The following is a 24,010-nucleotide window of genomic DNA, read 5'->3' as shown; positions in this document are numbered from 1 at the left end:
CTATGTGATTTCAAACCATTGGCCATTAAGCAAATTTGAAAACAAAATTTGCATATAAAAATACAGCATTTAGAAAATAAATTCAGAGATATGAACAGGACATCTTAGCTGTTTGTGAAACTTGGTGCAAAAGAATTAGAGATTAGATGAGGGTAATAAGTTTATTTATTCGGGCAGAGAAGATGGAGCTGGCAGATAAGTAACATGCACGTTCTTACACCAAAAGAAGAAGAGGCACTGACTGGATCAGTGAGCAGTAGATTACTACTTGGAAGATTTAATTCAGAACAATTATAAAGTATTTGCAGAGAAAGATTGTTGTTGGTGACATGACTGCAAAAGTTGGTAGCAACAATGAAGGTATGGAGTATATCATGGAAACAAAATGCTTTGGAAATTTTAAAGTGCAAATGGGGTGCAATTTATGAGTATATTTATGCAGCAAATGACTTTGCAATTGGAGATGCATACTCTTTTCCAACACAAGAAATCTATAAATACACTTGATCATCCCCAGATGGCAATCCCCAAAACCCAATAGATAACATTCAAAAGAAAAAGAACAGAGGAATGTTAGAATTTGTAGACTAAGCAGATCTAGGTAGCAATCACCAACTTGTCCTTCCCATATTAAAGCTGAAATTTAAAGCATCCACCAAGTTTTTAATGTAATGAAGTTTTTGAAGGTGAACATTTAGAGGTTTCTTTTAACTGAACATCAAAACATTTATTCTGCAGAAGTCATTCTGAGGAGGTGCCCGGCAATAAAGACTGAATTGACATAAAGACTGAATTGACACAATGAATGTACTGCAAATCAAGTTACTGAAAAAGAAGTGTTGTGAAATGGATAACCCAGATGAAAACCTTGGATATCGGATGAGACCTGGGATACAATAAAACAGGTTTTAATTTAGGGAAAACCTATTTTTGGTAGCTGCTGTTAGTCCTTTAAAGATACACTCTCATGGTAACTCCCTTCCCCCCTGGCCTGTGGAAGACACCAACTGATTACAAAGAATTCTCTAATACCGTAAACTATTTAAAGCCCGGGACGCAGTGTTACCATACAAAAATACCACAGGCGGATGGACAGATGGAAAAAAACACGAATATAGTCAAGTTACCCCTGTACAGTAACCCCCTGCTTCGCAAGGGATGCTCCCACAACCCCCCGCGACTAGCTAGAATCCATGAATACTCAGAACCCCCTATAAAAATGCTTATAGCTGCCCATCTTGAATGTTTAAACACCAAAGTATCCCTAAAAATACCATCCTACTTGGGTTGTCCGTATAATAAGGTTCCCAAGAAGCTGCAGTTGCGAGGAACGCTGTTGTGCGGGATCCGGTGACACTGGCGTGTAGCTTTGTTCCCTCTCTCCCAGACCCCACCCCGGCGAGCTGTCTGCGAAGCTCAACCTTAGCTTGGCAGCCATAGAGATGGAGCTCCCACTCGCTTCTCCCACCAGGTGCGGATTACGCTCTGTGATTCTTTTTTTTGTATGCAAAAAACACTGCAATGTGGACATTCATTCCTAACTGTGTGAAGTCAACGGAGAAAAGTGTATGAGCGTGCAACATGTGCGCAAATGGTGCAGAGAATTCAAAGACGGACGTACAGACGTCCATAAGCATTTCAAAACCGGAGCGGAGCTGAAAGAAGAGGTTTTAAGCTACCTTCGCGGAGCACCAGGAGATTTCTACTATTCAGGCATAAAGACGATGGTACACCGTATGCAAAAATGCATTAATCTCAATGGCGATTATGTCAAAAAGTAGGAAAAAGATTAAACTTTCTAAAAATGTATTATTCAATGCCAATAATCATGTTTTTCATTGTGAAAAATCTTTGGGAAACTTCTTTTACAGACATCCCTCATACATCTAATATATATTAAAATATCCTATTACTGTACATATTAATCTTTGAAATAATATTATCAATATTTCAAAGTAAGTCTTACATTTTATGGTTAAAAATATACATACCGTATGTGCTGTATGACTTAGTTATGTAGTGATGCTGCATGATTCTTTTACAAGTAGTGTTAAAAAATTATTTTCATTTGTAATGTCATATATTAGAAAAGTTTGTGAATTCATAGATAGCACTATTTTCCTTATGGTTATATCAAGTATGATAGCTTTTATGAATTAGTATAATTTGTAATCTATGATTTGAGCTGATTTTTTCTCACATTGCTTTGTTTCAAGTACGGCATGATAAGGTTAGCAGTGCCATCAATGACAGCTCAATTAACATGCTCCTCGGGGTGGTCAACTTAACTACCTCTGCAGCATTATAACAGTAGACCTAATATGCTCAACAGTCATAACAACATTTTCAAAATAGGAATATGAATTGCAACAGGTTTTCTTTGAATGTTGAAGTTTTAGGCTGTGGTTAAGCTGCCTGTATGTTGCAAAATGATTTATAGAGAAAGGCACCACTAAAGGTGATTTGGGAGGCACTACTTCAGGTGATTCAGGAGGCACCACTTTAGGGGTTTGGGGAGATTTTGGAGGATCCTTTTCATACATGTGATAAACATAGTAATTGGCAGCTTCTTTCCATGCTTCTTCATGGTGACGAGGGCTTGATTATAGGGCTCCATTGCCGTATGAAGGATATTTGAAAACTAAGGAGTGTTCCATGTAAAGGATCCCATGTTAAAACAAACTCCTGAACATCATTTACCATTCTCCTAAGTAGGGACAGGCGTTCCAAAGTCAGACCCACTTCCTTCTCCTCCTCCTCTCCTGAACCTGGAGTGTCTTCTTCCTCACTGGCAGACTGTCAGGTCTTCCAAATCCTGGTCTGTCAGAGGGTCAGAGTGGGCATCAATGACGGTGCCGACTTCATCCTTGGTGATATCATCAAAGTCTTTACCACCAAGAATCCTCGCCAACTGGGCCACCTTGTTAATGGCTGAATTCTGAATTTCCTCAGGAGAGTAGCCTGTATAATTATGGACGCAATCCAGCCACAACTTACTATAGCATGCATTCAGGGTCTCTTCTTCATGTTCTTCAGCAACTGTTCAGTGACATACAGACATGAAGCAATCGTGAATTTACACCAATAGTCTTTCAGCATAAATTCACTGTCACGGTCTATTACATCAACAAGGTGCTGGAGGGAATTCCCGATGTACAGTGCCTCGAAGGCATGGATCATGTCCTGATCCATAGCCAGGAGGAGAAACGGGTGTTGGGAGGGAAGAACTCAAGCTGGACTCCCTTGTAATAACGTTCGAGAGGGTGGCCACTAGCATTGTCCATAATCAGCAAGACCCTGAACTCCATGTTCAAGTCACCCAGGCATTGCCTAACTTGGAGAATGAAGCTCTGATGGAACCAGTACTCTGTAAGAACTTTCATGATCCAGGCCTTTGGATTATGCATCCAGAAGACAGGCAGCAATGCCTTGTTCTTATTCTTGAGTGCCCTGGGGTTTGCAGCCTTGTAAATGAGGCCTGGTTTCAGCATAAAGCCAGTTGCATTCCCACACATTTGGAGGTAACCCTATCATTCTGTGCCTTGAATCTGGAGGCTTTGGCTTCGTCTTTCATAAGGTACATCTCTGGGATGGCATCTTCTTCCAGAACAGGCCAGTCTTGTACATACTGAACATATGTTCTGGGTGGTATCCTTTCTCCTGAAGAATATTCTTGAAGGTCTTGGAATATTTCACAGCTGCCTCTCAGTCATGTGATATTGCTTCCCCATGTAGGGAAACAGACTTTATGGGGAACTGCTTCTGGAACCAGGGAAACCATCCTTTGCTCTTCTGAAAACCTTCAGGAGCTGATGACGGTCCCAGTTGTGGCTCTTCCTCCTCTTCATTTTCTTGCCCAGGTTCATCAAAGCCCAAGAATTCTAATTCCCCTTTTTCATCGCCTTCCTGTTTCTCTACGTCGCCACCTTCCATAGTAGTTGATAGCTGCAAAAGTGTTTGTTTAATTTTTTATATAATTTATAAGTTTTCAAGCTTTCATGTGTAAATTGAATAACACATAATAAAAATAAAAATGATAATTCTTTTCTCTCTCTCTCTCTCTCTCTCTCTCTCTCTCTCTCTCTCTCTCTCTCTCTCCTCTCTCTCTCTTTTACTGTGATGAGAGAATTTATATGATACATGTAGTATGTACTATGTTTATTAATATTTTCAAATAATAATAATATAACTGTAATTACAAAATTCGTGTGTGATAGTATTTTAAAGAAATAATCTTATCATTTTACTTTTAAGTAAATTAAGAACAACTCTTCTCTATCTCTCTTACTGAGATGAGAGAATTTTCATAGTACAGTGGACCCCGGGATTCGCAGACTCACAAATTGACGGATTTCTCTCGGGATCGTTTCCCCGAATTATTCACGGAAAATTCGCATATTCGCGGTATTTTTCTATAAGAAATATCCACAAATTCCTGTTTATTTTTTTTTTTTATCAATTTCATCATAAAATGCACTTTTTGTGATAAAACTATTAATAAATCCAAGTATCAAAATTTTTAGTTGGTTTTTCTTGAGTTTTAACTAACAAAATAGGCTGTTTTCAGCATTTTTATAGGGGTTCCAACTATTCACGGGTTCTAACTATTCAAGGGGGGGGCCGGTTGTCTGGTACGCATCCCCCGCGAATACGGGGCGACCACTGTACATCTACTATATGTTTATTAATATTTTAAAATAATAATAATAATAGTAACAGTAATATAACTGTAATGACAAAATGATGCATATAAAGAATTCTTTCCCTCTTCTTTCTTTTTAACGCCACCAGAAGCTCGAAGTCCAGGGCTGTCAAATGTGTTAAGTAATGTGACAAGAGGGAGAGTGTTGGCAGATTATCATCAATGATTTTTATGTAATTCTCTCTCTCTCTCTCTCTCTCTCTCTCTCTCTCTCTCTCTCTCTCTCTCTCTCTCTCTCTCTCTCTCTCTCTCTCTACATATGTAATCTTCACACACTCTTATGTTTTTACCAACCATTTACTATTTAGTTCTTTTATAAGGGTAATATCTAGCTAACTTTTAAATGAAATTACATTAACTTTAATTTCATTTAAAAGTTAGCTTAATACTTATGTAAAGACAATACTTTCTCTCTCTCTCTCTCTCTCTCTCTCTCTCTCTCTCTCTCTCTCTCTCTCTCTCTCTCTCTCTCTCTCTCTCTCTCTCTCTCGTAGTTAGTGACATAACTAAGAGTTGTATTAGTCCAAATAAAAAGCACTATTTGCTCATGAAAAGGAATTTCAGAACGAAGAGAAAGAGACAGAATAAAGAAGAATTTCTTAAAAGTGGTTGAGAAGACTTCTAAAAATAGATCAGTCGGTTGGAAGAGAGAAATACTGTAGTATGTAATCTTCACACACTCCTGTACGTATTTTTACCAACCGTTTATTTCTTTTTTTAAGGGTAATGTATTGAGCTAACTTTTAAATGAAATTACAGTAAATTTAATATCATTTGAAAGTTAGCTTGATATTTAGGGAGCATGATTAGGGTCATATGGTTCTGGAACCTAACCTAGCATAAGTTCGGGGTGTTACTGTATCCTGATCTGCTGGGAATTCTTGTTTGTGTTCTGCGATAGATATCCCTATGTTGCAAGCTACTTCAGCAGTTACATCTTCAGAGGTACTACCTCTCCATGGAATGGCTTGTACTTTATGGGTTGAGACTGTCTGGCAACTCATGTGAAAGAAAGTTCATGTATTTGTGTAAAGTTGAGCGAGATGTCAAACCTCATGTGCCATTGGTAACCTCAAGAATGTATTTCTGGTTAGCAGTTGGCCTTAATAGTAATACAGTTTTAAATTTTCTATTCATGAAAGTCCTTTCCCCTTTAAATGAAAACTCAGGCTCTCATAAACTCATTAGTTTTTGTTTTAAAACCCAGTAAGATTTTTAAAAGTACATTCTTTCGATACAAACCCATCCATTATCAAAGAGGGGCCCTCATTCCTCTCATATCTGCACTTTCTTGACAAGCACTTACAATCTGGGGGAATGACATTTCACTTCTTGGAATGCTGGGTGAGATGCATGGTTGGGTGCAGGGAAGTGCTATTTTTCTTCATTGGAGTTTGTGTATAAGAGAAAAGTTAGTTAATTTCTGTTTCAAGAAAGTAGAATTTGAATATTAATAACCACTACATTGTTTCTCGTACATAATAATTTTTCAGGTGGTGTAGGCAGTGTTGATTCAGCAAATTAAAGATTTGTATATTATGAAAATTTGAAATTGGTCAAAAACGTTTTAGATTCAAGTAATCACTATATTCAAATATTTTTCCAGGATATTATGCATAGTGAGAATATGTTGAAGAATGTTTCCTTATACCTGGAAATCCTCTGATAATTAGAACTCATAGTATATAGCCAATTTGAAGTTATGCTAAAGTATACAGTGCTTTCTTTTATGTGCATACATATATAATTAGTACGTACAGCATTCACAAGAATTTGTAATCAGAAGTTGGCCATTAATCTCTTTTAATGCAATATTTTACTTGTGCAGAAAAATTGTTGAATATGTCTTGTTTATCATAGAGGGTCTATTAAGCTTTCTTTTAATATTTTACAACCTTTGAAATTTATAGACTTGATTCATCGAGTGCATTTGCGAGGTTCCTTTTTGGTGACAAGAGCAGCTTTCCCAATAATGAAGAAACAAAACTTTGGGCGTATCATCATGACTGCTTCTACTTCTGGAATTTATGGAAATTTTGGGCAGTCCAATTACAGGTTAGATATATGGATGTGCTCATATGAGTTTATTGTTTGTGCCTACTTTATACTTGAAGCTTTTCTTTATTTTAAACCTTCGATTTTTTAAGAATAACTTATGGTTTTACAATTTCAGTGCCTTTTTTCCTTGTCGATGTGTTAGAGTTACTCCAGAACTCAAATTTATCCAATAGTTTCATAGAAGTAACTTACCAAGTAATTACATAGCTATAGTTTCCACTTGCATGGCAGCCCAATTTTAAAAAATCGCAGTAGTGTTTCTATTGTTTTTGTGTATGTGGCTAACCTCACCCACCATAGGAACAACAAAGCAGAACTCAGTTCGTTTCTACTGGCTGCCAATGTATGCAGCAGCTTATTTTGCCATTTTCATTGGTAAATTGGTTTGAATTTCTCCAGGATTTAGTGAATTACTCTCACTTTTATTTGGACTCTAGCTCCTCCACTATTCATTATTGTAGCAAAACCAGCCCAAGAAGAGCCTTTGATATGCTCAGAAGTCTGGTTAAAATAATCTTTTATCCTATCCTATTGTAGCAAAGGCTGCTAGACTAGACTGACGAAATCTATTTATCATTTGTGTATGATTTGTTCTAATTGTAGGGGGCAAGTTTGTAATGAAAAGCTAACAAATGCAAGGACAGATGATAGAAATTGGAAGGTTTTGAAATCCTGTATGGATAAACTTGAAAGGAATAGGAAGAGAACAGCAGCCTCCTGGGCCAAAAGTATGGGTTTACATAGCCTAGACACCTACACCTAACCCTAGTAATGAAGATGGTATTTCCATTCCTCCTTCCTTCGCGTTCTTTGGATTTGCAGACTCATGCATTCACAGATTTGTCTCTGGAACAAATTTCCCCATTGTTGGTGGGAAATTTGCGCATTTGCGGTATTTTTCTATGTAAAATATCCAAATTCCTGTTTTTTTTGTTTTTTTTCATCATAAAATGCACTTTTTGTGATAAACTGTTAAAAAAACAAGTATAAAAATTTTTTGTGGTTTTTTCTTGAGTTTTAACTGACAAAGTAGGCCTTTTTAAGTGTTTTTATAGGGGTTCGAACTATTCACGTAGTCAACTATTCACAGGGGATGACTGGTACACATCCCCCGCTAATATGGGGGGACCGTTGTATATTGTTGTGCAAATGGAAGAGGAGGAGGTGGCAGCTTGTCCCGCCGGTTCTCCTAGACGAGGGTCCCTGTTATACTCTCCTGACCCTGGGAGAAGACATACCAAAATCCTAAGGAGGCTTGTGGAGTTTGCCCGCTGGTAGTTGCTCCCTCAGTCGAGCCTGTCACATATATCCAGGCTTCAACAGACAGCTGTTGGTATGTGCGTTGGTTGTCCTCTGATTCCGAGGATTTCAGTCCAGACAAAGACAAAGCGCTGATGCCACTTCCCAGATGAGTCTTGCCCTCTGAAGAGACGTACAGGTGACGCTGACTGCTCTTCTCTGTTATCCTGTAAGAAGTTTAAGGAACAGTCTCGCAGCCCTTCTGTCCTGCAGTCCTTAGGTCAGCTCAGAATACTTATTCTCCTGAGTGTTCTCCTGTGGAGTACCAGTATATTTGGCTCCCAAGCACCCATTTTCTTCTTCCAGGTGCCCATCATCTCACGAGTGCCCAATGTCTTCTCCTGAGTGCCCAGTGTCAGTTCTAGTTTCTGATTTCCTGTCACCAGCTCCCGAGCGCCTGGTGCCAGCTTCTGAGCATTTGGCACCAGTTGCCAAGTGCCTGGCGCCAACTTTCGAGCGCTCGGTGTCTCCTCGTCAGCTTCAACCTCCAGCGTTGTCCAACTTCAGATTCTTCTGTGCCTGCTGTAGACCATTCATTCTTAGTGCCCATCAAGTGACAGTTGGCTGATATTATGGGCTTACTTCAAAAAGCTCCTGCTGTTGCCAAGTCAACAAAGGATTTATCTTTGTCTCACACATTTTCTGATGAAGAGGAGTTAAACTAAGAGCCTGCCACCTCAGCATATGCCGCTATTCTCAGGTATTTCCTGGCTAGCTTCCCATCGTTTATTTCACCAGCTGCCCCAAGCTTGGCTGCCTCAATTTTTCATGAGGAACCAACCTAAAGTTAAATTTTGCTCCCTAAGATGGTTCTCCTCCTCTTTGAAGAAAGCCCTTAAAGAGGTCAGAGATTAGCTATCTGCAAAGAGAGAACAGGGTAAAGCCTCCTTCGCCTCTCCACCTTCTAGGTTAATGTGCAGGAGATACCTGTCATACACCACCAAGGGAGCTCCTTCTTTGGGAGTCCCTCCTCCCAGGGAAACTTTTCTGATCTCATTGACTGCACAACGTTCAGACTTCTCATCAGTGAAAATAATGTTTTCGTTGGCGTGACAGGATCTCCTGGTAAAAAAGTAAAGTATATTTTTAAAGTATTTGAAGTACTATTCAGTTTTCTGGACTGGATTGTTGGGGCTCTTGCCAAGAAGAGCAAGGACTGTTTATACTTGGCAGGAGATTTTGCTTTGGATTTGCTTGGAGTGTTGTTCTGTGTGGACAAAGCCATCAGAGACAGCTCTCTGGAATTTGAAGTCAGCCCTGCCTTTCTCTCCTTTAGAACATCATCACCTTTTTCCCCAGGCCAGGATTAAGAAGATAGCTACCGACCTCCAGAAGAAGTCTACTCAGGACCTTCTTGCCCCGTCCTCTAAACGACCTTAAGAGCTGCTGTCATCTGTCACCAAGTCAGTCTCACTGCTCCAACAACAGCCCTTTTATGGGAGTAGACAGATGTTTTAGCCGAGGCCCTGCTCCAACAAATGTTTTTCAGCTAGAGCACTCAAAAGGACTTCTGCTATAGGAGCAGAACAGTGGACAATCAAGGTACTGAAGGAGGGCTACTCCATCCCGTTCAGGGAGAATCTACCTTTAGTCACTACGCCCATTGTAATGACGGCCTACTCAAAAACCTCCAAAAAGTATTCGGCTCTTTCAGAGGAAGTCTCATCCCTCCTTCAAAAAAGAGCTGTAGGGGAAGTTGAGGATTTCAACACAGATGTTTACAACCATCTCTTCTGTAATGGACTCGTTATTTAAGACCAACAGGTTCAAAATAAAAACAAGAAATTGGGCTGGAATGACTGACAAAAGGCAAGACAAATCAAGGAGAAGGACTAAACCAAAACACAAAAATAACCTTAATATTAATTTATTTACAGGTTAAATTTACAAATTTACAATTGAGACCAGGTTTTGGGTGGTAAATGTACACTGATCAGTTATCAGAATAATCAATAAATCAACCAAAATCAGACATCAGTAGTGAACATTGCACTAAACCAGAGCATAAACTCGCTCGACACAAGAAATAATGATGAAAATTACAATAACATCATCAACAGAGCCATACACGTGCTTGACACCAAAAATCAATAAACTGAATCAAAACTAGGCAATCACACCGGCAACATAAACATAATGGTAATAACAATAACACAAATAGGCAGCCAGAAAACCAAAAAATATATACCAATTACATAACATCCAAGCAGCAAAATAATCAAATGGACAAATTCACGAGAATTGTTGAAGACAGAAACGGATGAGACTTCATCCTCCTATATAAGTCAGTCCTCCCGTTGAAGTCACAAACGACTTTCAGCTGCCCCAATACTGCCATGCTGCTGTTGCCTTCTCAGCCAAAGGTTCCCAGAACCTCTCAGATCGCCATCCAAAACCCATCTACAGGTGTCACTCACACCACAACAAAAGTAACCTCGTCACCATGACAATAAACACTGGTGGGTAAGGGAAACAATGCAACCATCGTAATGGTTGTTTAAAACAAATAACAACTAATCGTTACACTTCATAGTCCTCAAGTCATTGGGGTGTTGGAGAGCTGTCCTTGATATCAGCGCTAGTGAACTTCTTTGTCCAGATGTAGTCGAAGATGGAGATGAACCAGTTGGTACTGTTCATCCATTCACCAGGGCAATTGGATGATTAGCCTTAACATGCAAGATGCATACTTCCATGTCTCCACCCATCTGGACTCCAGAAAGTACTGTACGTTCGTCTGCAAGGACAGAGTCTTCCAGTTTTGGGCCCTGTGCTTTGACCTCTTTACAGCTCCTTAAGTTTTCACATGAGTTCGCACCCCTCATGCAAAATGGCTCCACTCCACCTTCTCGGCATAAACATCTACCTTTACCTAGAGAACTGGCTTCTCCTGTTACCTTCAAAGGAGAATTGCACGAAGGACTTACAGGAGACCCTTCTCCTCGCTCAAGAATTGGGAATAATTATCAACCTGCAGAAATCTCAACTAGCACTGACTCTAGAGATTCTTTATTTAAGGATGATGATTATCTCTCAGAGTTTTCAGGTTTTTCTATCCCCCAAGAGAGTTAATTCCTGTCTTAGACATTCTGCAGCTTTCTTTCTCTTCTGTCCTGCTCAGCCAAATGATTGAAAAGTTTTTTTGGGGACTCTCAGCTCCATTGAGTAATTTGTCAAGTTGGTGGACTCCATATGAGAGTTCTGCAGTTCTTCCTGAAAGCCAGCTGGAACAGGAGAACACAACCAGACTCCTTTGGGTTCTCCATCCCGACAGAACTCAAGTTGGACCTACGATGGTGACTTTCTAAAGGAAGACTTTCGGGAGTTAAGTCTCTACTTCCTTTGAGCCCTGACCTAGCATGATAAAAGGAACTGAAGCTTGTGATTGATGAGGTTGTGCACATAAGGCTTCTTGTGGCACATGCACTGTGACTCTGCCAAGTGTCATCTGTCTGTTTGATAAAAGGTTCTAGTGTTTGGGGCTTTTCAGAGACAATGAATGTGGGCAGTGCTGTGTGTACTATATGAATGATGGATTTTGAAAGAAAATAAATCTTTGTGTCACTGTTGAAGTTTTATGTTAAAGTTTATTTGAATTTTAGTATTAAATTAAAAATTTTGAGGTTTCTTTTTTATCTATCGTTGCAGTGCAGCAAAACTGGGACTTTTAGGTCTGAGCAACACTTTGGCTATAGAAGGACAGAAATATAATATTCATTGCAATACCATAGCTCCTACGGGTGGAACTCGTCTTACTGAAGATATCTTGCCTCAAGGTTAGTTTTGCTTTGTCATATATGAGTTCAAAGGTTACATCAAATTTTTTTTCTTAAAATCTAACTTTATTGCCTTTTAATAATGTACATACACATTCATACAAACACATAGTGTCATACAGCTAATACTTTACTGTTAATAACTAATTCTCATTTTATTCTCTAAAATGCTTATAACTTCCCCCAAAAATTATTTCATGTATCACTATGTAGTACTGCAGCAGTGCTTCTGAACCTTTTTCACATCAGGTCACATTTGGAGAGTAATTAAAACCTGGGGGTGCACTTGGAATTTCAGTAAAGTAAAATTAGCAATAAAAGTGAAAAATAGGCAAATAACAAAGAAGTTCGTGAAATAAGCATTTATTTTCAAGACATTACAAATACTTTATAGTATTTAAGTATGCATGTGTGAAACTTGTGATTTGGTAATTTTTTTTAAATATTAGGCCTTTTATGTGTTAATCATAGCCTCATTTCTTCACCAATGCATCTCATATTTGATCTCTTCATACATTTAATGTTGGGATGTGCAGAAAATCCTAATTCACTTGTTTATGGATTGGACAATAGTAACTCAAATTACTTTCCATAATTGTAAAATGATCCACTATTAGAAGGATTGAATCATTTTCATATACTTTTATAACCAAAGGAAACATTTCCAAACAGCCAGAACTTGCTTTCCTTTTCCAAATCATTAAGTTTTTCTGGAATGCTTTTATTTTTTTGGCTAATGAGGGGATGCTTCCATTTCCCTTTTGCATAGATACGTTCATAGTATTCAAGTGTTGGAACATTTCAGTCGTGTTCCAACTTTGAGATCCAAAATTCACATTCAAGAGGTTTGCATAAGTTACTTATATTTTCTTTCTCAAAAAATGCAAGTACTGTAGTTCTTGTCGAAGTTCAGGTACATGACAGAGTACCCTACTTCTTGATAACCACCTCACTTCTGTATGCAAAAGTAAGCGCTTGTGTTGTGAATCCATATTTTTGAGGTGAAACTTACCCTCTATCTTTTGCTTTGTCTGCGGCTACTTGGCGCTGGTTCGACAAGTGTTAAAATTGAAACTATCTTTAACATACACTCCCAATAGATACACCAACTTTTTGGAGGTTTGAGGTGAGACAGCAAGCATGCTGTGGTTGTCATTCTTTTCTAGTTGGCGAATATGGTTGCCCATTCAGACAAGTGCTCTTAAGTTTGGGTTTGTTTTCCTGGTTATCGAATGGATTGTCTGGATTTTGGTCTGTATTTGGGAATATGGAATTTTCTCAGTGTTTTAGGTACTACTGACCCTCTATCATTGAGATCAGTTACTTACCCTCTATCATTGAGATCCCTCCCTCCTACCCTCATAAAGAGATTAACCCTTAGTGGACGGATAAAAAAAGAATCAATATGCAGCTCCTCAGGCCGGATAAACTTTGAGGTCGGCCAATTTACGAAAAAAACCATCAATGGAAAGAGGAAGATATGCAAATGCACATGGTGAAAGAAAAAAAAGCTAAAAAATTTTTCCTACCTTACACGAGAAGTTGAAAATGACTATTTGCAATCCCTTGTGGGGCCTCTTTTACAAGAAAGTTGTAAATTTCACCAACTTATGTGTTTTTTCTAATAGATAATTTTATTTTATTTTGTAAAATTATAATTACAGCTCACACAATATCAAAACAAATAAAAAATAAAATCAGTAACAAATCCTTAGCATATTTGTTGAAAAATATTTACGTAAATTTACCGAGAATGAAGAATCAGTAACTTTTTCTGTCTTTTCTAATATTTCTTGGCACTTTTCTTTGCAAAATTACATTTGCAACTGACATACTATTGTAAAAGACAAGAACTAAAATTTACTGCAGTCCATATGAGACAGAAGCAGTACAATCCCCTCGATGTCAAAACCACTACTGAGCTTGCATGAGCTGCTGAGTCTTGATTTTAGCTGGTGTAAAAATTGCCATTAGTAAATTTATGGGCAATAGAAGTATTGGCACCTCTTTCCTGCCCGATTCTTTCCAAATTGATAGTTCTTAATATTGCTTATCTACAAGATCAATCCATCCACCACCCCAAACTTGTTATTACTGCTCCTGAGAAGCTATCTGTCCATTAAGAGTGAAGAGGTAAATGATAACCAAAGCATTGCTGCGTTACCCCCACCCTCGAAAGAGTTGGGGTAACTATTGGGAATGTTCATTAACAGTTGTTTCAATTTTAACTTGTCAAACTTGTGCCAAGTGGCCACAGATACAGCAAATGATAGAGGGTAAGTACCTAAAAAAATGGATTTTTATAGAAAATCATTATTTTCACAAAGTAGTTCAAGTATGTATGTGAGATTTTACTGGTCTAGTTTTAGTGAAATTTATCATTACTACAGCTTTACAAAAGAAATCCTTTCAATTTATTGTCCAGTGATTTTGCCATTAGGACTTCTCTGTGCAAGATGCAGTGAGTTGGTATAATGTTTGGATTATGTTTTACAAATGATCCAAGACCTTTATTGGACCTACCATTGATGGAGCTCCATCAGTACAAATCCTTACACACGGTTTCCAGGATAAATTCCATTTCTCAAAATATATAGTTATTCAAAACATGAATATTTAATGGCAAATATTTAATCAATTTGTATTTTTCATAGCTAACAAACCTGAGGTGTTAACATTAGGATCATCTGGTGCCAGCTGGAAACCAGTTAAAAAAATGAAAAAACTGTAAATGCAAGTAATATGTGGCATCTGGCATCCAATATGTAGTTGAGGTGGAAGCGAGTCAGGGACCACTCTTGAATCCAGTGGTGTTTTAGTCTTTCTTCCAACCCAGGATGAAACACAAGAGGGGTGGCTAGAGGTGGGCAGTCAATGTTAAGACCCCAGGTTTGTTAGCTATGAAAAATACAAATTAATTTATTTGTTTAGTTGCCTATCATTTGCTAAATGCTTGTTAATACCCTTTTTAGATCAACATTTAATTATTTTCTTTTAGTAATAGATGATGATTTGAATTTGAGTCTATTTAAATTTCCAGATTTATTTGAGCAACTTAAACCTGACTTAGTAGCCCCGTTGGTTTTGTGGTTGTGCCATGAAGACTGCGATGAGACAGGAGGGCTTTTCGAAGGTGCGGGTGGATGGTTTGCAAAGTGTAAGTACATCATATTTTGAGATTAGTACTTGTGATGGGGATTATGGGTTAGTCCACAAATTCTAAGGTATAGGTAATTTCATAGTAATTTTAAAACTTAATGTTTAAACTGGTAAAAAATGTTTAAACTGGTAAAAAATTAATTCAGTACACTCTAGAATACAAGTGAACCTTCACTTGGTCAGGTCAGGCATCCTGACTTCAAAGCTCTTTTCTCATAGAAACAGCCACTCCATATTTGTATCTGTACATTAGTACACCTATGTTTTGATGTTTCCAAATTACCCTCTGTATTGTTATAATTGCTCTATATAATTTATAAATTCTTTTCTACTTAGACCAGTTAGTGGTCAAAGTATCTCTGGCTCTCTCTAAGTAATCCTTCTTTAACAGTGTAGCCGCTGTCTCATCCTTGAGGAGTTACCCTTTCTCCATGCTTTCCACGGTGTAACCAGAGCTCCATTGTGACCAGACTAATGTCAAACTATTCCCTTTATCTTGTATTGTGTCGTAATGATAAACATTATAACTTGAGTGTAAATGGACTCGGGATAAGAGGGCAATTTATCTTATCTTAAGAGAATACTGAACCCAGTTTACCTACGTCAAAAAAACCTGCAAGAAGTGGCTACGTGCATATGCCCATATATGCCGTCATATTGTTTGCTTACAACCAGATATGGACCAAGACACCATTACCTTTTTGGTCTTCAATGTATACAAGCAGTCCCCGGTTATTGGGAGGGGTTCTGTTTTGATGGCTTGATGATAAGTGAAAATCACAGATAACTGGTTTTTGGGGCTTATTGGCTCTGATAACTAGTTAATGGCACCGTTGTTAAGTATGTATTGGTGCCAATGCATAAACATTGGGGACATGTGAACTTCTGGTCAGTTGAACTACGGGACAGACCAGAGTGTTTGAGGAAAATAGCTGATATCACATCTGTGCAAGTAGGATGAAGGGAAAATTGAGGTAGTTGTTGTGGATAGGAGGTAGAGCCCTCCTGTCCTGAGTCCTTTATATATTATCACTGTGCTAGCACACACGATTGTGACAGATCAACTCTAAGAGAATTCTTTGAGATTGGTTGGTCTGTCTTATGGAGCCCTAAGGGACCATGGGAATTTAACTCCTTTGTGGCTAAGCTATTGAAAAAAAACTAAATTTTTTAATACAGTGGTACCTCGAGATACGAAAGGCTCTACTTACGAAAAACTCGAGATACGAAAGCCAATGCGAAAAATTTTACTGCTATACATACGAAAAGTTTTCAAGATACGAAAGGTTGTTGCTGTAAAGTCCCGAGATTGCGCCCGGACCACCGAGAACAATTTTAAAACTCCCGCGCCGCCAACTGAGTAAACTCTTCCACCACCTCCACCCGCTCTCCCATTGGTTCCTGATGCTAGTCACCCCATAAGGTCCTGCTCTTCTATTGGTCAGCATTCTACCCCTTGTGCTTTAAGTATTCTATTGCAATACACCCCCTGAACACCTGAATAAGCCCTGGTCACTTACCAGCCCGAACCATCATTTATTAAAAATTTACCAAATCTTTGGTTAAAATAAACGATCAGTGTTGCCAATCTCCTGGCAAACACCCTCGTTACCTAGTTACCAGCCCACCGCTAGTAGCCCTGCCTCACGGGCCGGTCACACCTGCCCTCTCACGTCAATCACTTATTGTTCGCGGTGGAGTACAGATGTATCCACAGCAAACTCCTTTTTGTCTTGCCCGGCCTTCATTTGCACCTTTGATTTGATGATTTTGGTGACGAATATGCATCCCTTTGGATTACGGTTGGATTGCTCTTAATACCTTGTCATCAGACATTGATTCTGCAAAGGAAGAAACAACACAAGCTACGACAACGACTACTGCATTCTCGGCCACGACGAGCGGAAGTTCAACAACGTATCGTCTTTGCCAACAATGCAAGAAAAGGATGAGTACCCTATGACACGATAGTCATTCCTTATGCGTAAATTGTAGGCCTGTTCAATATAATGTAAAGACCAGATGTTTGGAATGTCAGGAGTGGTCTTTGGACCAGATGTTAGGGTATCTCAAACATAGGAAAGGTCTTGTATTAAGAAGTAAGTGTAGGCAGGAAGAGACTAACGTAGATCAAGATAAAGACTTAGAGACAGTGCTCTTTTAGAGACTTGAGAGTAGGCTGACATCGAGTATGACATCTCTGTTACCGATTTTATGTCAAGATTAAGTGAGGATAGATCGAGCAATAGGGATGCTGAAATTACTAATCGTTCTTTTCCAGCTCCCCGGCCTGTTCCAGAACCAGCCCTAACCGGTGCTGGGGGTTATGGGGATCCGCAAGCCCCCAGGGCAGGATCCGCCGTCCCCCTGGCGCGGAGCAGGCAGTGTTGGCAGCAGGATTCCCCTTCCCTCGATGTGTAAGTTCTCAGGATGATAAAAAAACTTAGGTCAGATATAGACGAGTAGGGATAATAGGCTACATAGTGTTTTAGTTTAGGAAGAGAAGTGCAGGCTTCTTCGGTTCGGTTTTCTATTAAAAGTAGTAGTTTATAGAGACACAGTGTCCTTAGAGCATCTTTAGGCTTTTTCCTGCTTCGAGTTCCTTGCATCAGAAGCTTTTAGGCCATGGTTGGTCTTTCAGATATGCTCCTTCATCTTTTAGGTTACTTTCCTCTACTTATACGATACGATAATTGTTAATATCAACTAATTCTCCGTCAATGCATATTGACTTACGATATTCAGTATGGAGAGAAATCGAATAAAAAAAATTAACTACAGTTAGCCATAGTGTTCACGATGATATATCGTATGCATATTCAGTAGCCTAGCCTAGCCTAAAGTATTCGCTGTACAACATATCGGTAGTTATTTTATATTGGCTAACGCTGTAGGCTCAAGGCATTCTGACTTCGGATATTTCAGTACAGGTGTAATTGAAAAGAACGAACGAGAATCCGATCTGAGGATAATAATATGAATGTAATCGAAACAGAATGAAGATCGGATTCTGTCCGACTAAAACATTATAATTGTATTATATGTATCATCATATTAGCGTAGTATAAACACTAACTCGGCAGTCATTCACGCTGGAAACAGCGGATGACGAATACGGGTTTGCGTCGCCGTATCCATATCCATTCTCTCCTGATTGCCTAAAATGACTAACGTAACAACACTCTCACTTATGCCAAGTTTGTACAAACATCTTGAAGAGACGTGTGTTCAACTATGTTGACATTTAACATAGTCAATGAGTTATCTATCTTGGGCATATAATCAGATGTCAGATATAAGGAATTCGTATGTACGACGTCTTCATACGTTTAACAGACTATTGCCGTCAGTAATTACATTGCGCTTATGTCAATTACAGTTACAAATTATTACCAGTCGTATTATCAAATTACAATGACAACTGAAATTAATATTAGGCCTAATAAAGTTAATTTAATTACCTTTAAATATTATTTTATTACTTTTCAATTAAATTACAATTACACTAGCTTGTCGTCAAACAGCACTATTGTAAGGAGGTGTGTGGCTTAGGACAGACAAGGATGCCGGCTAGTCTGTTTTTTTTCCTTGGCTCCAGATTCAACCATATCACTTGGTCTCGGCTAATGTTTTTGTCCCTAGTTAGCATATTAATGAATATCTGGATACTTAACTTATGGAACGAAGTCATACTGTTCGTCTTACGATGTAATTTAAGACCAAAATTTGACTGATACGTCACATGGAAGCTAGGTTTTTCCTCGGTTAGATGGCGTTAAATTTAGGATTCCGTTCGTTTTTCACTCTTTTTCATAGGTATTACGAACCTTACACTTTATATACTTTATTAATCCTTTGTCTGTGTGAAAACAACAGTAATGAGCTCTTTCATGCTATTAGTTTCTCTTACCACGGCTGCGTTTGAATTCATACAAAAGCTCGGGACTTCTGTCCAGGTTGCTGATGCATGTAATTTTGCCTTATTAGCTTCAGCTGCATTTCTGACATGAATACAGTAATTACCGTCGCACGCGGATGAATACAATAACGGATGTTGCTATCGGATTCGATTACTGTCACACGCTGATCAATACAATAAAGTGATGTTGTTATAGGAGTCGATCGCATTATCAACAAGTTCTCGTTCGGTTGTTCATAGCTGTACGGAGTTATACGAGTATATTATCGTTAACCCTTAAACGCCGACTGGACGCATTTTACGTCAAAATTTTTTGTCTCTCGGGTGCCGACTGGACTTATTTTACGTCGACATACAAAAGTTTTATTAAAAATTCGCGGAAAAATACTTTTAGGCCTACCAGCCGAAAACTCTTGAATCACGCGCCTTGGGGGATGCTGGGAGTTCACGGATCAAGGTGTTGTTTTGTTTACAATCGTTACGCAGGCGCGCAAGCGCGAAATTCTTTCTTGCCGCACTAAAAAGTATTTGTGACACATCTCTGAAATTATTTCGTCACTTTGACATAATTTTTGTACCATTTTAAATTAGCCGTTACATGGAGTATTATATATGAAAATGTGCGCATTTTTATGTAAAAAACAAAAAATACTCATGATTGTAGCTTTTATCAGTTTTGAGATATTTTCATATAAATAACGATAAGTGCCAAAATTTCAACCTTCGGTCAACTTTGACTCTACCGAAATGGTCGAAAAACGCAATTGTAAGCTAAAACTCTTATATTTTTAGTAATATTCAATCATTTACCTTAATTTTGAAACTAATTGGAAGTCTAGCACAATATTTCGATTTATGGTGAATTTATGAAAAAACTTTTCCTTACGTCGCGCGGTAACTCTTCCGAAAAAATCATACATGCGATTGTGGTAATGTTTGCACCATTTTAAATTAGCCGTTACATAAAGTTTTATATATGAAAATGTGCGCAATTTCATGCACAATACAACTAAAAACAACCCATGGTTGTAGCTTTATCAATTTTGAAATATTTTCATATACAAAATGATAAGTGACAAATTTTTTCAACCTCGTCAACTTTGACTCTACCGAAATGGTCCAAAAACGCAATTGTAAGCTAAAACGCTTATGTTCTAGTAATATTCAAGTATTTACCTTCATTTTGAGACAAAATTGGAAGTATCTAGCACAATATTTCGATATATGGTGAAATTTATAAAAAAAATTACCATTTTCTTTACGGTCCGCGCGGTAACTCTCCGAAAAAATCATACTGCGATTGTGCTAATGTTTGCACCATTTTGAATTAGGCCGTTACATAAAAGTTTTATATATGAAAATGTGCGCAATTTCATGTATAATAAAACTAAAAACAAAATTGAAGGTTGTAGCTTTTTCTCATTTTTGAAATATTTGCATATAAATCACGATAAATAGAAAAAACAAAAAAAAAACCACGTTCGGGATCAAATTTGACTCTATCCGAAATGGTTGAAAAAAACGCATTTGTAGATAAAAACTCTTACAGTCTAGTAATATTCAGTCATTTATCTTCATCGTGAAACAAAATTTTGAAGTCCTCTAGCAACAAATATTTAAATTTATGGTGAATTTTAAAAAAAAAACTTTCCTTCCCTTCACGCGCGGATTCTCCGCCACAAATCTCAGAAATGCGTAAGTCCCATTTCTCGAATATTTGGCTCAGTTTCATATTAGGCATTTCATAGAGTTTTATATATGAAAATGTGCTCAATTTCATGTAGAATAAAACAAAAAATATTTGAAAGTTGTAGCTTTTTCTTATTTCTGAAATAATTGCATAGAAAATAAATATATATAAAAAAATTTGACATTCGGTCAACTTTAACTCTTCCAGATATGGTCGAAAACTGCATTTTTAAGCTAATATCTTACTGTATATAAATATTCAATCATTTGTCTTCAGTTTGAAAGAAATTGGAAATCTCTAGGGACAATATTTATATTTAGGTGAATTTTTTTGAAAAAAAAAATATTTGTTTAACGTCCGCACGTTACGAATTCACTGCATTATTTTTGTGATAATATTTTTTCTGTGTTGCTTTTATCGTTTTTACAATGTGTTATATACCAAAATGATCGCAATTTAGTGTACATTACAACGAAAAAAAAGTAACTTGTTTTTATCTTTAAACCAGTTTTTGCGCACAGCGCGATTTAAATACAATTATATATGAAATTTCGTTTTTTGCGCTATCATATATCGCATTATTTATATATGATAATGATAATTTTTTTTCATTTCTGATGGTGCATACTAAAACTTCAGGCATGAACAAAAAAAAGGAAAAAAGGGTCTAAATGAACTCTTCAATCTTAAAAACTAAGCGCGCTGTGATTTTTTGAAAAAATATTTTTTTCCGCTTTCGCACTCACTCTGAAACGTCTCCGGCACACGGGAGACATTTTTTTTTTTACCGCTTCGGCGTTTTAAGGGTTAAGATAATACCCTTTTTAACTTAGAAGAGGGTGCAATTTTACGGAGGTGGGATGTTAGAAACGATTGTAATTACTCTCTCTCTCTCTCTCTCTCTCTCTCTCTCTCTCTCTCTCTCTCTCTCTCTCTCTCACTTCCCTGATTCCTTTTATTTTATTCTCTTTATCCTAGACGATTGTATTTCTCTCTCTCTCTCTCTCTCCCTCTCTCTCTCCTCTCTCTCTCTCTCTCTCTCTTACTTTTCTGATTTCATATTCTCTCATCCTATTTTCCACGTCTCCTACACTGGACTCATTGTGCAACAGAGGTTTTTCTTCCTGTCACACCTTTTCAAACTTTGTCAATTTCCCTTCAGCGCTGACTGACTCATAGGTCCCAATACTCGGCCTTGGCCTAAATTCCTATTTGTAAACCCAAACAATCTTGCTGTCTGAGTTAGTATTAGAGTTGGGAGCGAATATTAGGAATATGTATAAGGGTATCATGATATGATATATCACGAGAGGATTTTAAGTATTAGGACGATAGGAGAAAGAACATGTCTGGGTCTATCTGAGGGTATTCTTCCAAGTGCAAACCAGGGCAGAGTTACAGACAGGCAGGTACAACACTACAAGAGAGACATCACCTACGATCGACGACCACCGTCGCAGACGCACCGATGGACATGGTTGTCTCCTCCGTACATGAGAGGCCTAAGGCCACATGGAGGTCTTCAGTTTCCCTCCATACATGAGAGGCCGAGAGCCACATGGGAGGTCTTCAGATTCCCTCCATACATGAGAGGCTGAGAGCCACATGGAGGTCTTTCAGATTCCCTCCATACATGAGAGGCCGAGAGCCACATGGGAGGTCTTCAGTTTTTTCCTCTCTCAGGTGAGGCACATAGCCAGCTGAGAGGAAACAGGTTTGTATCCCTCCCGCACTCAATGAGTTTTGACCTTAGGGTAGAGGTGCAGGGAGTTTTTCCCTCACATATGGAGGCCTAGAAGGCCAACACATGGGAGGTTAGTTTGGACGAGTGACAAATGAACTTGAGACTGACCCGTACTCAATTATATTGACTGACAACTGGTACAGTGGAGGGCGGGTAGATTTGATTCCCCACCTCCCAAATTTAATGTTGTTAATCGGGCTTATTCAGGTGTTCAGGGGGTGTATTGCAATATGAGTTTTTTATTTGTAAAACTAATATTGTAATACCTACCTGAACACCTGAATTGATTCCCACCCCCTCCTCCCCCTCCGCATACAGAGTTTTTGAGTTATGATTGACGTGAGAGGGCAGGTGTGACCGGCCCGTGAGGCAGGGCTACTAGCATGGGCTTGTAACTAGTAATGGAGGGTTTGCCAGGAGATTGGCAACACTGATCGTTTATTTTAACCAAGATTTGGTAAATTTTTTATAAATGATGGTTGCGGGCTGGTAATGTTGCCAGGGCTTAGTTCAGGTGTTCAGGTAGGTATTACAATATCAGTTTTACAATAAAAACTTCATATTGGTAAATGGTTGCTGTAAATTGAAAAACCCTTATTCATGCATACATTTAATAAAAAAGAAAAAAACCATTAGGTAAAGATAGAATAAAGAATAGAATGAATTGGTTATCATACTGTTTGGGTAGTTTCAGTAGGGGTTGAAGAGAGATAATTAAAATTTATGGCTTACTGTGTAAAAGTGATTGCTTGGCGATCGTTCCCCGATTACTAGTAAGTGCTGGATGTAAAACAGACGTTTTTGGAAGTTTTTGTTTTTTTTTTTTTTTTTTTTTTTATTATAGTTTATGGTTTACTTAATTATTTGCAAATGAGTACATGCAATACATTTAATAATAAAAAAAATTGTGAATTAGATATCAGAAAATATAAAATAAATCCAGTCTGCCAACAAATAGGTATTTTTTAGATTCTCTTCTGTTTTATTATTACGTTACGTATTACGTATGTTTCATTACAAAGCTGTCAGTAACTCGGTATCTCCATTAGGTAAAGATAGAATAAAGAATAGAATGAATGGTTTATTATACTGTTTGGTGGTTTCATTAGTTGAAGAGAGATATTAATGACAATTTATGGCTTACTGGTGGTGCTTATAGGAAAAAATGATGCTTGGCGCTCGTTCGATACTCTAAGAATGTAAACAATTGATTGGAAGTTTGTTTTTTTTCTTTGTTTTGTCTATTATAGTTAATGAATTAATAAAATTATTTGAAAATGAGTACATACTGATTATTTATACATTTTATGGCATATTCTAAGCTTTTAGCTCTAGGTTTAGATGGTCAGAATCATAGACTAGGCTACAGTAGCAACCGCTAACATAGGCTAGGCTTATTGCTAAGGGACATATGCTAAAGTCCTAATATATGCAGTGAAAATGGGGTTGAACATTACATGCAGTTGAATATTACTCAAGTATGTACAGTATTTTGCCTTTTTGGAGACTTTAATTTCGTCCGTCGTTAACCCTAGAAACATGTGTTTTAGGCCTGGAGGAAATATTAATTTACTGGGGTGTTTTTTAGGAGGCTTGGAATGATTAGCCATTTTACATGTAAAATTTGTGTTCCAAGATACGAAAAACCCATAATACGAAGGCC

General features: G+C 38.0%; 1 protein-coding gene across 1 annotated transcript in view; it reads left to right on the top strand.

Moving 5' to 3' along the window:
• The window catches only part of LOC135206760 (peroxisomal multifunctional enzyme type 2-like), a 198,689-nt gene that overhangs the window by 6,217 nt on the left and 168,462 nt on the right, over nucleotides 1–24,010 (top strand). Inside the window, exons 3-5 of the mRNA XM_064238256.1 lie at nucleotides 6,613–6,757; nucleotides 11,708–11,835; nucleotides 14,876–14,992. Coding sequence (XP_064094326.1) covers nucleotides 6,613–6,757; nucleotides 11,708–11,835; nucleotides 14,876–14,992 — 390 coding nt within the window. The remainder of the gene's footprint in view (nucleotides 1–6,612; nucleotides 6,758–11,707; nucleotides 11,836–14,875; nucleotides 14,993–24,010) is intronic.

This window comes from Macrobrachium nipponense, chromosome 31, assembly GCF_015104395.2.
Source record: "Macrobrachium nipponense isolate FS-2020 chromosome 31, ASM1510439v2, whole genome shotgun sequence".
NCBI lineage: Eukaryota > Metazoa > Arthropoda > Malacostraca > Decapoda > Palaemonidae > Macrobrachium > Macrobrachium nipponense.
This window is presented reverse-complemented; position numbering and strand designations above follow the sequence as displayed.